This window comes from Arvicanthis niloticus, chromosome X, assembly GCF_011762505.2.
Source record: "Arvicanthis niloticus isolate mArvNil1 chromosome X, mArvNil1.pat.X, whole genome shotgun sequence".
Lineage (NCBI taxonomy): Eukaryota > Metazoa > Chordata > Mammalia > Rodentia > Muridae > Arvicanthis > Arvicanthis niloticus.
The window spans coordinates 126,585,881-126,600,457 of NC_047679.1; the positions used below are offsets into that span (position 1 = coordinate 126,585,881).

Here is a 14,577-nt window from a genome sequence, read left to right on the forward strand (position 1 = left end):
ACTCTTGAGCAGGATGTGGTGGTAAATACTTTTTGTCCTAGCACTTGGGAGGTAGAAGCAGGTCAATGTCCTTAGTCATCAGGAAAATGAAAATCAAAATGACACTGAAATTCCATCCTAACAGCCATCAGAATCGGTAAGCTCAAACACTCAAGGGACAGCACATGCTGGTGAGGATGTGGAGCAGGAAGAACACTCCTCCATTGCTGGTGGGAGTGCAAACTTGTACAACCACTCTGAAAATAAATCTAGTTGTTTCTCAGAAAACTAGGAATAGTTCCATCTGAAGAACCAGATATAATGCACCTGGACATATACCCAAACGATGCCTCACCATATCACAGGGACACTTGCTCAACTATGTTCATAGCAGTTTTATTCGTAATAGCCAGAAACTGGAAACAACCCAGATGTCCATCAACTGAAGAATAAAGAAAATGTGGTTCATGTACACAATGAAATAATATTCAGCTATTAAAAACAAGAACATCACGAAATTTGCAGGCAAATGGATAAAACTAGAAAATATCGTCCAGAGTGAGGTAACCCAGACCCAGAAAGACAATCATGGTGTGTATTCATGGTAAGTGAATATTAGTCATAAAGTACAGGATACCCAGGCTACAATCCACAGACCCAAAGAAGCTTAAGTAACAAGGAAGGCTCAAGGGAGGAAGCCTGAATCTCACGCAGAAGGGGAAATAAAATCGACATTGGAAGTGGATGGAAAGAGGAAACCATGTGGGAGAGAGGATGGGGAGGGGAACAGGTGGGGATCGGGTGTGGGAAGAGTGGGGTGAGAGGGCTGGGAAAGAGAAGGAAAATTGGTGTCGGGGGCATCTCTGGGACAAACTAGAGAGCTGGCACAGGGAAGGCTCTAGGAAGTCTATGGGGGTGACTCTAGCTGAGACTCCTAGCAGTATGGATCTTGAAGTGGAAAAGTACATCAACCCACCAACAAAATCTTTGGCCTAGAATTTGTCCTGCCTACAAGATGTGCAGAGGTAAAGATGGAGCAGAAATTTAGCGAACAGCCAACTTATAATTGGCCCAACTTGAGACACACCCCATGGGAGAGAGGCAACTTCCAACACTATTAATGATATTCTGATATGCTTGCAGACAGGAGCCTAGCTAACTGTCTCCTGAAAGGCTCCACCCAGCAGCAGATGGAAACGGATGCAGAGACCCACAGCCAATCATCAGGCAGAGCTTGGGGAGTCTTGTGGATGAGTGGAGGATAGATGTGAGAGAGCTGGAGGGGTCCAGAACACCACATGAAGATCTACAGAGTCAACTAACCTATGTCCATGGGGGCTCACAGAGATTGAACCACCAACCAAAGAGCATACAGGAGCTGCACCTAGGCCCCCTCCACATTTGTAGCAGGTGTGCAGCTTGGTCTTCCTGTGGATATCCTAACAATTGGAAAGGGTGCTGTCTCTGAATCTGTTGTGAGCTTTTAGATTCTCTTCCTCTAACTGGGCTGCCTTGTGTGGTCTCAGTGGGAGAGGATACGCTTAGTCCTGTTGTGACCTTATATACTTGGGAGGATTGGTGAAGGGGAGGAGGGAGTGGGGGGAGGGCTCTGCTTCTCTGATAAGGTGGGGACTGGGAGAAACAGGGTGGGACTGGGAGGAGAGGAGGGAGGGGTCTTTAATCAGGATGTAATGTGAATAAATGATGAAAAAATTAAACAAACAAAAATACTGATAACAAAATACAATTAAACACCCTTAGGGAAAGCTGGTTCACCTGCTGCCAATGTGGTCAGGGGATTTAGGTCTGGGTGAGATAGTCTTAAGTAGGTCACCTAGCAGTATAGTGAGGCAGTACAGGCCTGCCAGGGTAGGGTTGTTCTAGGAATGAGAGAGAGAGCCTGTGGCAGTGTCTCTTCTCTGTTCTCCTCCCCCAGGTCTTAAGTGTGGCAGAACAAGGCCCTGTTAATTCTGTCTCTCCCAGAGGCCTGGCCTTACTTCCCAAGTGTACACACAGTTAATGATAGCACTTGTACTGCCAACTACCTCTGAAAACATCTTACCCAGGGAACAAATAGACCAGCAGAGGAAGGCGGGACAGAGCCTCTACTCTAGGGATAGGGATGGGGATATTGTAGAGATGCAGACAGGGCACTGGGCTATTCTTTGTCACAAAAGGATGAGTAGGGTAGGTCAAGAGCTAGAAGGTCTGAAAGCCAGCTAGGAGTCTAAGACCCCCGCTGTCTGTCGAGGTCTGGATTGATCTTCAATGTCTCCTTCAATAGGAGACATTCACTAGAGGCCTTCACACCCTTGACACCTTTTAAGTGATTGAACAATTCTAGCTTAGCCCACCCCTTGCTTCCTCTGCTCTTCTTTTTTTATTTGTTTAATGTAAGCCCTGGCATAGAACCCATAACCTAAAACAGCACATACTTGTACGCACGCATGCGCACGTGCGCGCGTATACACACACACACACACACACACACACACACACACACACACACGCTCACAACCTGTACTAGACCCCTGGGCCATGATCCCAATCTTCCATTGATGCCACAGGTTCTTACTATGTAGGCCAGGCTGGTAGAGAACTCAGAGAGATTGGCCTGCCTCTGTCTCCAGAATAGAACTTAAAGGTGAGTACTACCATGGTTAGCACTTGTGTGTGTTTGTTTTTCTGATAGGGTCTTGTTGTGAAGCAGGATAGTCCTGAACTCCTGCTCCTCAGATCTTAGCCTCCCTAGTACTTGGATTCCCAGAATGTGCAACTATTTAGGGCTTCTATTGATTCTTAAAAGGAGCCTGGCCTGGCTAGGCCTCTGGGGAGCCCCATTTAAGCCCTGGTGAAGACTTTGGGGTTTGAGTATAGAGGTGGGGTAGGGAATGTGCCAGGGACCCAGGGACTCATTTTTATTGAACGATGAAGATTCTGTTTAATCTTCTGGGGGCCTTCAACAGACAGGGATTGGAAACCTCTTTAAACAGCATTTGCCACACTTTATCCCATTTCGTATTTACTTTTGATGTTTTCATAACTTCTCTAGGCAGCAAAGCAGCTTAAGGGCTTCTGGCTAGTGGTTGTCTTTTGTGGATAGGCCTTGCCTGGTTCTGAGCCTCAGAGCTAGCTGGCTGGCTGGCTGACTGACTGACTGAGTGACTGACTGACTGACGGCTGGAAATGCCCTCCCTAGAGGGCCATGGTTGAGGCCTGCAGTGTCCTTCTGCTTCTTGGCCAGCTGCTCACATGCTTAGTTGTTCTGGGCACTCTTTCTACTTTTACTGCCAAGCCAGTAGGTACCAGCTGCCATTTGCTGCACACTGGAAGGATACTTATTACCTCATAGTCCCTGAGACCAGACTGAGCTGTGCCTCTGGGCAAAGCAATGTAACATGTCAAAGTGCATATTAGGACACTGATGACAGTCACAAACCATTCAGTGTCCTGTCCCTTCCTTCTAGCCGTACTGGCTCACTCATCTACCTTCTGTTATTCACTAGTAGGCATATTTTTTGACACTGGGGTCTCACTATGGAGTCGGTCCAGATCTGGCCTCAAAGTTGAGACCTTCAATCCTCAGCCTTCTAAGTACTGATTATAAGTATGCTATACTATGCCTGGATATTTATTAAGAGGTATTTAACATATACATAATGCTTTAAAATATGAAAGTTTTTGCAAGCTAGGACCCACTAGGACACAGTGTACTTTCTGGCTGTTAGAGAAGGGCATGGGGCTAAGGGGCCTCTCCATAGGAGCCCAGGAGGAAGGAGTGAAAGTTACAGGAAAAGTTGGGACCAGAAAAGTACATGGGCACTTGGCATGGTGTTTGTCTGCATGCATGCTCATGTGTGTATGCATGTGTTTTATGTAGCCCTAACTGGCCTAGAACATGCCAGGCTGACTTCAAATTTACAGAGATCTGCCTGCCTGTGCTTCCTGAGTGCTGGGATTAAAGGTGTGTGTCACCACACCCAGCAGTATGACTCTCTTAAGAAGAGATGATGAAAATTCCTTTAAATAAAAGCAATAAACCTTCTGTTTTTGAAGTATGTATATAGAAAGGGGTCATCAGTGGCGTGGGGAAGGGCCACATCAGGAGAGAATAGGTGTGGTGGGGAAGAATAATTCTGGGGTGGGATGGAGAAGCAAGGCTCTAGCTGTGTGCTTGGAGACATTCTTACTTTGGTCTGACCTCCTAGGACTGTTAAGTTGAACTTTCTTGTGTGGCCTGAATGCTGTACAAGAGAGGGGTCTTGTCTATTTTAAGAGTCCATTCTGGCTGTCTGGCCTATGAATGCCTGGTACATGAGAGGCTTTGATGCTTTGGTTAAGAGGTCAGATTCCACAAAACCACTCTATTCTCTGGAGAATTGTGCAGATAGTATGGGATGGAGGGAAGGCAGCCCTACCTGAGCAGGTGGGGGTCTTCAGAAGCAGCTTGGCACTGAAACTGTCTCTCTGAGAAAAGTTCTGCCTGATCATAAAATCTAGAAAAAAATGAGGGCCTGAACTATGACTCTGATTTTCTTGTCTCCAGCTTTTGTTGACTTTTAAAAACATTCTTTGCACCATTTCTTTTTCTTCAGCCCCTTTCAGAAAGTTGTGATATTTCCAAGATGCAAGGGCCTGGAGATATTTTTTTAATATCTTTTAGTGGGGGCATTAAATACACACACACACACACACACACACACACACACACACACACACACACGGTGCTGTACTGCTGTGCTTCAACTTTAGCTTTTTCAGATGGTTTTCAAGCAGGGCTGATTCTCCAGGCCCATCTATACCAACAGCCAGTGGCAAAATCTACACACCAATGCCATTTAGTTTGTCATTTAAATACTTTTTTAGTCACCAGATGATTGTCAGGGAAATAGAGAAATGCTTGTTTGCATGAGGCAGTCATTCGTGGGAAAACCTGTGTTACTCTGTAATGCTCCTTGCTCAGAAAACTACCATTTCTCACAAAATTTTCTGCTCTTGTCAGGTCCGTTTTCCTGTCCTAGCAATCCTAGCCCGAGTTTTCCACAACTGCAGGTTCTTATACAGACAGAGTCTCTTGGCAATTACTGGAAAGAGCATCAGTGAATGCTATTCGCGAAGGCACAATGTCTTTCGGGTAGGCGTCTAAAGCTGCTGGCTTCTGCGCGGATATTGCGACTGTTGGCACTTGGCTGGGCATCGAGTACGCGCCTGCAGTCGGGCCCCTGCTGCATCACAGCTGGGCACAGGTGGACCTCTGGCCATCGCCAAACGTCCCAGGGGTTTTTCCCGGGTCAGGGACGACAGCTAGGGGCGGCCAAAGTGTCGCGCCTCGGGAGCAGAGGGCAGAAGAAATGAGCTCGACCTCACTTTTCTCACACCAGAGGCCGAGGCCTGCGGGAACCTCAGGGCCAGCTCTCCAAAGTTCCTGAGAGATGTAAGTTCCCGCTAGGGCGTTGCGGGAGATGGGTTAAGAGAATGACTTTATTCTCTGTTTTGCCATCGCAGCAGGCGACCGCGGGTTGTTCTGTTTGAATGAATGAGCCCAGAGGCCGCGCCCAATGGGCACGGGCGGCTGCTTAATATGCATGAGGCCTGCAGCCAATGGCCAGGCGAGGAGGTTGTTTTAAACGGCGGAGCCCGCTGGCCAATCAGGCGGCTCTCGTGGAGGCAGCTAGCGCGAGGCTGGGGAGCGCTGAGCCGCGCGTCGTGCCCTGCGCTGCCCAGACTAGCGAACAATACAGGTACGTCTCGCACCGCCCGCGCCCGCCGCCGCCGCCGCCGCTCCTGCAGCTGCAGCGGCGCCCGCACAACTTTCCGCCCGCGCCTCCGTGAGCGCGCCGCTACTGCTCTGGCTGTCTCCACTCCTGCGTCCTTGCCGCCCCTTCTCCGCTGCTAGGTGGCCGGGAAGGAAGACGCAATTCAGGTGCCTCAACTTTTCCAATGCCTGCGCCCCAGCCTGCTGCCTCTCAGGTCTCGGCCCTCTACGCAGAGCAGCGCTCGGCGGGCGCCCCCAGGGACAGCAGCCTGGCGGCTCGGCGGCCTCTGGCCAGATGTTCCGCAGATGCGGCAGCGTGGCGAGCAAGAGGCGGCTGCGGGCTCTGGCGGCGCGCGTCCCAGTGGCGGCGGGAAGGGGCGGCGGGAAGGGTGCTGGGCGCGCCCCAGCCCGGGAGCGACTCCGCAGGGAGCGGCCGTGCGGCTTGGGGCAGAGGCGCGGGCAAAGTTCGCGGGAAGGCCGGGCCGGACACGGTGCGGGTCCGCGGGCTGAGCCCGTGGCTCTGCGTGAACATGGCCGTCGCGGAGCGCCCGGTGGCGGGAGGGGGGGCTGGGGGCAGGTGCCGCCTGCGCGGCGGAGAGAGGAATACGGCTGATGCGGACTCAGGCGAGGCTGGCAGCAGAGCCGGCGGCAGCCACCTCTGTTGCGGTGCCGGACTGCATGCGGGGCCGGGGGCGCTGCCGCGGGCCCCGCTGCTCGGAGCGTCATGGCTGCACGGGCGCCTTTGTTATCCCGAGGAGTGCGGCCCGCGTCGGGGGCGGGGAGGCCGGGCTGGTGGCTCGGCGCCCTCGGGCGGCCCGCGTGGGGCGGGGCGGGGCGGGGTGGGGGCCGGCGAGCGGGCGACGGTGGCGGGGCCCGGGCCGCTTTGTTCACCGCCGTCGCCGCCTGCGCCGGCCGCGCGCTGATCAGCCATTTTAGCAAGCGGGGCTCGGAGGCGAGGCGACCGCGACTGTCGCCCGCCGGGCCCCAGGTCCCCCCCCTCCCCCGCGCCGCTGCCGCCCCCCGGCATCGCGCTTGGCCCGGGGGTGGCAGCAGCGGATTTCACAGGCACTTTCTTTCATCCCGAGGCTTTGGACAAAATGGAAGGTGAATTATGGGTGTCCGGAGCAACGGGAACGTGGCCGGACACGGGTTGTCTGCTGCCGGCCTGGACGCCGGTGTGCGGGGGCCCGCCCCACCCGGGATGCCGCGGCTGGGCTTTAATGCAGCCCCGCGGGCCTTTGATGCCAAGGGGAGTGCTTTAGTTTTACATGATGACCTTGGGTGTGGGAAAAGGAAAAGATGGCGGGAAGCGGGCGGGGGGGTGTGGGGGGACAGGGAGGATGACACGCCACAGCTGCATTTTATTTGGAAACTTTGCAGAAAGTGTTCCTGGTTAGACCTGCATTTCTGCATTACATTGGGGAAAGACTAGTCCTTTTGATGTCCCCTCCCCCTTTTCCTGGTGAAAAAGTGACAGGTTTCAAGCAATAGTATGAAGGATACCTGCTTGCTTTACAGATCACCAGCATTCTAAAAAGCCATTTTATAAAGCATATATGTCAGCAACCCTGGCATTTCACATCTGTTCCAATTTGTTTCCTTTGATTTCCCATTTAAACGTAAGATTTAAAGGGACAACTACCTAGTTGAAATGAATTCTATCTCCGATTACCTACCCTGTCTACAAACATCTTCCCATTAGTTCTTCAGACTTTTGGTTGTAGAAACTACAGAATAATAGTTCGGTAATGTGCAGTGCTCAGCACCCCACCTTATCCCCATTTGAAGAACTTGGTGATCACTCTAGAGAAGTAACTTGTAAACCAGCGCGCTTCATGCTGGTCAAAAGTTAAATGACAAGCTACAGTGAAGCTGATTTCTTCTCACTGTGCCTTCTGCTGGCACCGGTGTTAGCATCTGAGGGGAGGAGAGTTCCTACTAAGAAACTGAATTTGGCTTTGCCCTTGTTATCTCTTTTACTTCTCATCTGTTCATTGTTTTTTCTTCTCTTTGTCTTCTATGCATACATCAGTCAGGATGGCTAAAGGTGACCCCAAGAAACCAAAGGGCAAGATGTCTGCTTATGCCTTCTTCGTGCAGACATGCAGAGAAGAACATAAGAAGAAAAACCCAGAGGTTCCAGTCAATTTTGCAGAGTTTTCTAAGAAGTGCTCTGAGAGGTGGAAGGTATTTCAATAATTTGATTCATAGGCTAGCACTTGCATTTTACATTTACGATTTGCTCACTTGCACATTTACCTCACTTGGCTGGCTGTTTTCTCTCCATTAAAAATTAAGTGCAGGCCCTTTTTCATTTTGCAAGGGGTTCTATATAGCTGCCCCTTGAATTACAAAACCATTGGGTTCCACTGCATCTAGGAATTTAATAAGTTCTGTTTTTTTGCAGACAATGTCTAGCAAAGAGAAATCAAAGTTTGATGAAATGGCAAAGGCGGATAAAGTACGCTATGATCGGGAGATGAAAGACTATGGACCAGCTAAAGGAGGCAAGAAGAAGAAGGACCCAAATGCCCCCAAAAGACCTCCGTAAGTGGTTATAGGATATATAGTAACAGTTGAAAGCTCTCCCTTTGCTTGAAAGAACCTTAAAAGAACAGTGAGACAGAGGCTTCTAAATATTCAATTTTCAATTCAGAACTTGTCTATAGTTAAGACTCTTTGGGATTGCAGAGGTAGCCATCTGGTCCTTCCTACTTACGTACTCCAGAGCCCTTAGTTGTATTTTCCTTTACCGAGCAATTAGAAGGGAAAGACAGACACTGTACTTTGCATTTAGTGATTGCTGAATCACTAAATGTTCTAAACTCTTCCTGTGTAGCATTGAATGCAGTGATGCTGTGCCTGAGAGGAGAAACCATGGCAAAAAGTAACCATATTTCCTAGTAGTATGTTCATGCATACCTACCTTATATGTGAACCCAGCACTTGGGCTGGAATGCAGGATGGAAAGTTTGAATCCAGCTTGTGTTACATAGCTACAAGAAGGAACAGGGTGTGTAGACTCTGGGATTTTTTTTTGTACATACTTAACTGATTTATATAAATTTCTGTCCAAAGGTCTGGATTTTTCTTATTCTGCTCCGAATTCCGCCCCAAGATCAAATCCACAAACCCTGGCATCTCCATTGGAGATGTGGCAAAAAAGCTGGGTGAGATGTGGAACAACTTAAGTGACAGTGAAAAGCAGCCTTACATTACCAAGGCAGCAAAGCTGAAGGAGAAGTATGAGAAGGTAAGGAAGGGGCTGAAGCCTTCCTGTTTGCTCAGGTATGTGGTTGCTCTACTGGACAGGACTGGTGCTCACCTTGGCACAAAGGTCCAGTTCTCCATAAGATAGCGATGTGTGCTGAGTCTCTAATCTGACAATTCTCCCACCCTTCCCTCCTTAAACCCCAACTCCCTATTTAAAACTGGAACTGTAAAGTGCACCCCACCCTTTATGGAGAAAGGGATTTGAGTTATTAACAGACTAAAAGGACACTTGGAGGCCTATAGACTTGAGAATTTGAATGATCAAGAAATATTTACATATGGAAATCATTGCCCTGTTTGCTTTCTTAAGCAAACGGCTGCATGAAGAGCTGTTAAGAGTTTAGCCCTCATTCCCAGTGTATCCCTGTTCCCTGCAGGATGTTGCTGACTATAAGTCTAAAGGAAAGTTTGATGGCGCCAAGGGTCCTGCTAAAGTTGCCCGGAAAAAGGTGGAAGAAGAAGAGGAGGAGGAGGAAGAGGAAGAAGAGGAGGAGGAAGAGGAGGAAGATGAATAAAACTCTGTCTCTTTGTGAATACCTTAGAGTAGGAGAGCGCTGTGATTGACACATCTCTTATTTGAGTCGTGTCTACTGCCCTTGTTAGGTTTAATTACAAAATTTGATCACGATCATATTGTAGTTTCTCAAAGTGTCAGTGGTTTACATGAAGTGGCCGTGGGTGTCCGGAGCGCCCTGAAACTGTATCAAAGTTGTACATAGCTCCAAACATTTTTAAAATGAAAAGGCACTCTCAAGTCCTCCTCACTCAGTGCACTTTGCTGTTGGTGTGACAAGGCATTTGAAGATGTTTCTGGCATTTTGTTCTCAACTTGTAAGGTAGTGTTAACTGTATGGTTATTGGCTAGAAATCCTGAGTTGTCAACTGTACATATCTATAGTTTGTAAAGAGAACAAAACAACCCAGGCAGATTCTTGATGCTCCTTGTTTGGCGTGGAGGCTGTGAGGGGAAGATGCCTTTTGGAGGGGGCCGTAGCTCAGGGCATGCACTGTGAGGCTGAACCTGTTGATACTGCGGTGGGCATCCATTTAGCTCCAGGCTGTCTTGTTTTTGTATATAGTGGCATAGCGTTCTGCTGACATTCTTAGTTGTGGAAAGGGGGAGGGGTCAGCTGGCATGAGAAGTGTTGGGAGTTTTTTCTTTAGTTACGTGCAGTAGATTTTAAAACTTTTTAAAGAAACTGTAGAACTCATCACTGTCAGCGAAGCGAAGCACTACTGCATCGATGGAAGTTCAAGAACCCTCTGTACCTAAACGCAATTTGCAACATTCTGTTATTTTTTGTATGTTTAGAATGCTGAAATGTTTTTGAAGTTAAATAAACAGTATTACATTTTTAAAACTGTTCTGTATTACAACAGCCTACATTTCTGACTCACCAGTCTTAGTGAAGCCACTTGCTTTCTTGTGCTTCTAAAACTGCTAAGGTCTCTTCCGGCTAAGGACAGATGAAGGGGGGTGGGTATTACCTGAAGCTCCTTTCTTGATTTGTGTCTGGCATTAGTGAGAAGCACTGTTCATGCTATAGATAATGGTTAACAGCCTACAGGAAAGCAAGCCCTTAAGTAAAACCTCTGCCTGCCATCATGACTTCTTTGTGGGGCATGAGGTATTGCAACTGAACCCCTTTTCACCCTTTGCCCCCAGCATGTGTAGTAGGCAGACAAGTCTTGAGGTAGTCTCTTGTTTCCTGAACCCCATGAGGTGATGTGGGTTGGAGTGGCAGAGCAGAAGACTTATTTCTTAGATATGTATCTTACTCTTCAAAAAGTCACTACTAGGGAAGATTGCACATTCCACCTTAGGTCTGCTGATCTATGTTTACTATAGAACTCTATGTCTAGAGACACCCTCTCAATCCGAGGTTGATTAATAAGTCAGAGTCCTGGTCGCAACCCAATCTTATGCTCCATACTACCTCTCATCAGAACAACTTGTCTTCTCTCTCCAATTCTTCCACTCATTAAAAACCTTTGGCTATGAGGTATGTTCAACCATGACCATGTCACTCCACATTCTAGCCTGCAGCTGTGGCTCCTGCCCAATACACAGTGTACAAGCCAAGAATCGTGAACTAAGGCCAACCTCATCAAGGAAGAGCAGCTCAACCCACCCACAGACTGTTTCTTGCTAAGTGGGCCTCACTCCCCACTCAGTCTGCTTGAACCATGTAGCACCAGTGGAAGGGCAACTAGTATTATTCTCTTAAGCTCTTCCAGTAGCCAAATAGAAATGGTAAGGTGTTAAGAGATTTCTGAGATCCAGACAGTTTTACAGAAACTTGATTTGAGACTTACTTGGTGTGTCAGCTGCTTGGTGAAGCTTTTAATGCCATGGTAAGATGCTCGGATGCATGACCATCTGGAGTGCCTGAGATGCTATAATACAGTTACGTTTAGCCTGGTTTTTGGACAACAATGTATCCTTGCAATCCCAAATTGTTACATATCTTAAACCCTGTTTCCTTGAAGGATCTCCCTTGTAACATCTTACCCTGGAAAGTAAAATGACATTGTATCCTTTGGAAAGAACCTGACTGTAGTAGAGTCACCATTGTCTGGTGTGTGTGGTCTGGTCATAAATGTGACCTTTCAACCTTGGCCTTCCTAGGGCTTGGGTTTTATATATGAGGAAATAAAGAGATTAATGAATCTACATTCCACATACCATGCCCAGCTAAAGCTTCATTAGTTCTTTAAAAGGCTCAACATTTTTTTGCATTTGAATGGATACTATATAGAGAATGATCCTTGATAACTATACTTTTTTGCTTTTGAATAACTTTATTGAGCATGTAATGAGCAAAAGTAAAATAGTGTGTAGCAGACAGCAAACCATCATCAAATCAGTTGCTCATGACTTCTAAGCAGAGAGCCATCTGGGGAAGTTTTGGTGAGAGAGCCACATTGGCTCCCTGTTTCCACTGCAGGAGATTTGTGTTTTTGTTTTTACCATGTGCCAACCTTCTGTTGGCAATGGTTTTACCTTCTAGCTGTTCTGAAGGGTGCAATATTGTTAACAGTCTTCTTGTCACAAAGGCAGGGTGATCAGTGTGCCCCGGGACAGGGAGTTTTGGACAACAGTTAAATAGGCTTGAATCTGAGGCAAGAGGGCCTATCTCTTATTCTCGATCAGTTCTCAATAAGCATAAACAGTACATGTCAATTTATCACTATAGCTTATATTCTAAATACCAGCAGGGAAGTTAAAAAATCAACTGAGAGAAAATATTTGCAAAACATGTATATGATACAGTCCACAGTATGAAAAGAATTATTACAAGTCAACAAAGCCAGGTAGAGTACTGCATGGCTGTAATTCTGGCATTTGGGAGCTGAGACAGGAGAGTCTCAGATTCAAGATTCTTCTAGAGGACACAGATTTGATTCCTAGCACCCCCACTGTGGCTCAAAATCCTCTGTAGCTCTAGATGCCTTCTTTTGGCCTCCACAGATATTGCATGTATGTGGTTGCAGACATTCAGGCAGACAAAACATTCATGTACAATAAATAAATAGCCAGGTAAGTAATGAATAGCCAGACACTACACACTTGTGATCATTGTATTAGGGAGGTGGAAATATACAGTTCTCTGGGGCACACTGGCCAGCTTAGCCTACCTGCTGTGCCCATTGACCCTAGAGAGACACCCTGTCTTAGAAAATAAGATGGACAGGCCGGAGGAGGAATGTCACCTGAGGCTGCTACCTGTTCCTGAATCTTAGTTGCTGTGATATAAAAAAAAAGTGACTAAAATCAACTCAATAAAAAAAGGTTTATTTCAGTTTACAGGAAAAAGTGCATTGTCCAGGAAAGTCAAGGCAGGAACCAGAGGAGAAGCCCTGGCATCACTAACACAAAAACACCTCTAGTCCATGCTCAGGGCAACATTATTCACAAGATCCAACTTATAAAAATACGGTAACTAAGTGGTGATCAGTGATGGCCTAATGACACCAGTCCCCAAAGAGAAACTGCTGAGTCATATCCTAGTTCTATTTGTAACTGGTGATACATTGTATTGGTTAATGGCATCTTTTTGTTTTGTTTGTTTTGTTTTTTGAGACAGGGTTTCTCTGTGTAGCCCTGGCCATCCTGAACTCAGTAGACCAGGCTGGCCTGGAACTCAGATATCACCTGCCTCTGCCACCCAAGTGCTGGAATTAAAGTTGTGCACTACCATTGCTTGGCGGTTAATGGCATCTTGATGAGAGTAGTTTTAGGTGCTCTTCACACACACACACACACACACACACACACACACACACACACACACACACTGCACTGGGTCTGAAGTGATGATCAGGGACCCAGTGCTCTGTGTAGCCAGTAACCCTCACACCCAGTGTGCTACCAGTCTAAGATCCGCCTTTTTCTCTGGGGACTAAACCACTTTTTCATTTTTAAGGCTTTCATTCCTCACCATTTTCTCTCCAGGGAAATCTCGAGCCCAGACACCCTTGCAGAATCTGTCTGCTACTATACAATCTTACACAGTATCAGCCCTAGACATTTCCCTGGAGCAAAACAAAATCCCTTGAGCTAGAAAGGGGATTTCCCCCTTCCTCACCCCCTTTTCTAAATATGTTGCCAACCGCAGAGCATTTTAGGAAATTTCGAAGAACCTCCCGGGTGATGGCCCTCCGGCTCTAGTTGAATGTTACAAGTCACACAGTAAAAGGAGAGGCATTTTTCCAGGTTTTGTTCCAGGCCTATGGTAGCTTTTTGTTTTAAAAGAAATCTTTTGGAAGCATGTCAGTAGCGATACTGGGGCAATGTTGATTGGAAAGTTTGACAGTTCCCATTGCAAGATGTTTGGAACATACGATGTGCTTGTCCTCTGTCAAACCCTCACTAGTTTACATGGAAAGGGGCTGATATTTCTGCTATGAAACATTAGCAGAAGGCAGAAATATGTCACCTAAAATATTGGGCTAGTCATAATGGGCTTTTTTGTTTTGTTTTGTTTTGTTTTTTATCGAGACAGGGTTTCTCTGTGTAACCCTGGCTGTCCTGGAACTCTATAGACCAGGCTGGCCTCGAACTCAGAAATCCACCTGCCTCTGCCTCCCAAGTGCTGGGATTAAAGGCGTGCGCCACCACTGCCTGGCTGTCATAATGTTTTAACCACTCTTGTGCTAGAGCTGATTTTCCTTCCATATGAAGAACTATCTTCTGCATATATTGTATATGTGTATATGTTCATTCATCTATATCTATCTATCTATCTATCTATCTATCTATTATCTATTATCTATCTATCATCTATCTATACACACACATATGGAGAGAGAGAGAGAGAGAGAGAGAGAGAGAGAGAGAGAGAGAGAGAGAGAGACTTCCTAGCAGAATATAAGACTATAAAATAGCTAACTCTTGGGAGGTTTGTGCAGGGTACTTGTGAGTTTAGTGGGCTACATAATGAGACCCTGTCTCAAAAGCAACTATGGAATATAGTTCACTGATAGAGTACTTGAAAGTTCCTGGGTTCCATTTCCAAGACACCAAAAATAATAAAATAATACTATTGACAATGCAGCTTAGTAGAGTA

At 47.1% G+C, this 14,577-nt stretch overlaps 1 protein-coding gene across 3 annotated transcripts; it reads left to right on the top strand.

The window, feature by feature from the left end:
- The first annotated feature begins 5,624 nt into the window (after positions 1–5,624).
- Positions 5,625–10,371, top strand: Hmgb3 (high mobility group box 3). 3 transcript variants are annotated; one of them, XM_034486419.2, is made up of 5 exons: positions 5,625–5,720; positions 7,767–7,921; positions 8,142–8,281; positions 8,813–8,987; positions 9,385–10,371. In XM_034486419.2, the coding sequence occupies exons 2-5, from the start codon at positions 7,772–7,774 to the stop codon at positions 9,520–9,522; spliced, it is 603 nt and encodes a 200-aa protein (XP_034342310.1). In that variant the 5' UTR covers positions 5,625–5,720; positions 7,767–7,771; the 3' UTR covers positions 9,523–10,371. The 3 variants fall into 3 exon arrangements, with proteins under 3 accessions (XP_034342310.1, XP_034342311.1, XP_034342308.1); XM_034486420.2 differs by lacking the exon at positions 5,625–5,720 and adding an exon at positions 5,742–5,902; XM_034486417.2 differs by lacking the exon at positions 5,625–5,720 and adding an exon at positions 6,650–6,838.
- Positions 10,372–14,577: the final 4,206 nt, after the last annotated feature.

What these genes read in the sequence shown, in the direction of transcription:
- Hmgb3 (XM_034486417.2), top strand. An exon ending in AATGCCCCCAAAAGACCTCC is followed by an intron (nt 8,282 to 8,812) that starts GTAAGTGGTTAT and finishes TTCTGTCCAAAG; the next exon opens with GTCTGGATTTTTCTTATTCT. An exon ending in TGAAGGAGAAGTATGAGAAG is followed by an intron (nt 8,988 to 9,384) that starts GTAAGGAAGGGG and finishes TGTTCCCTGCAG; the next exon opens with GATGTTGCTGACTATAAGTC.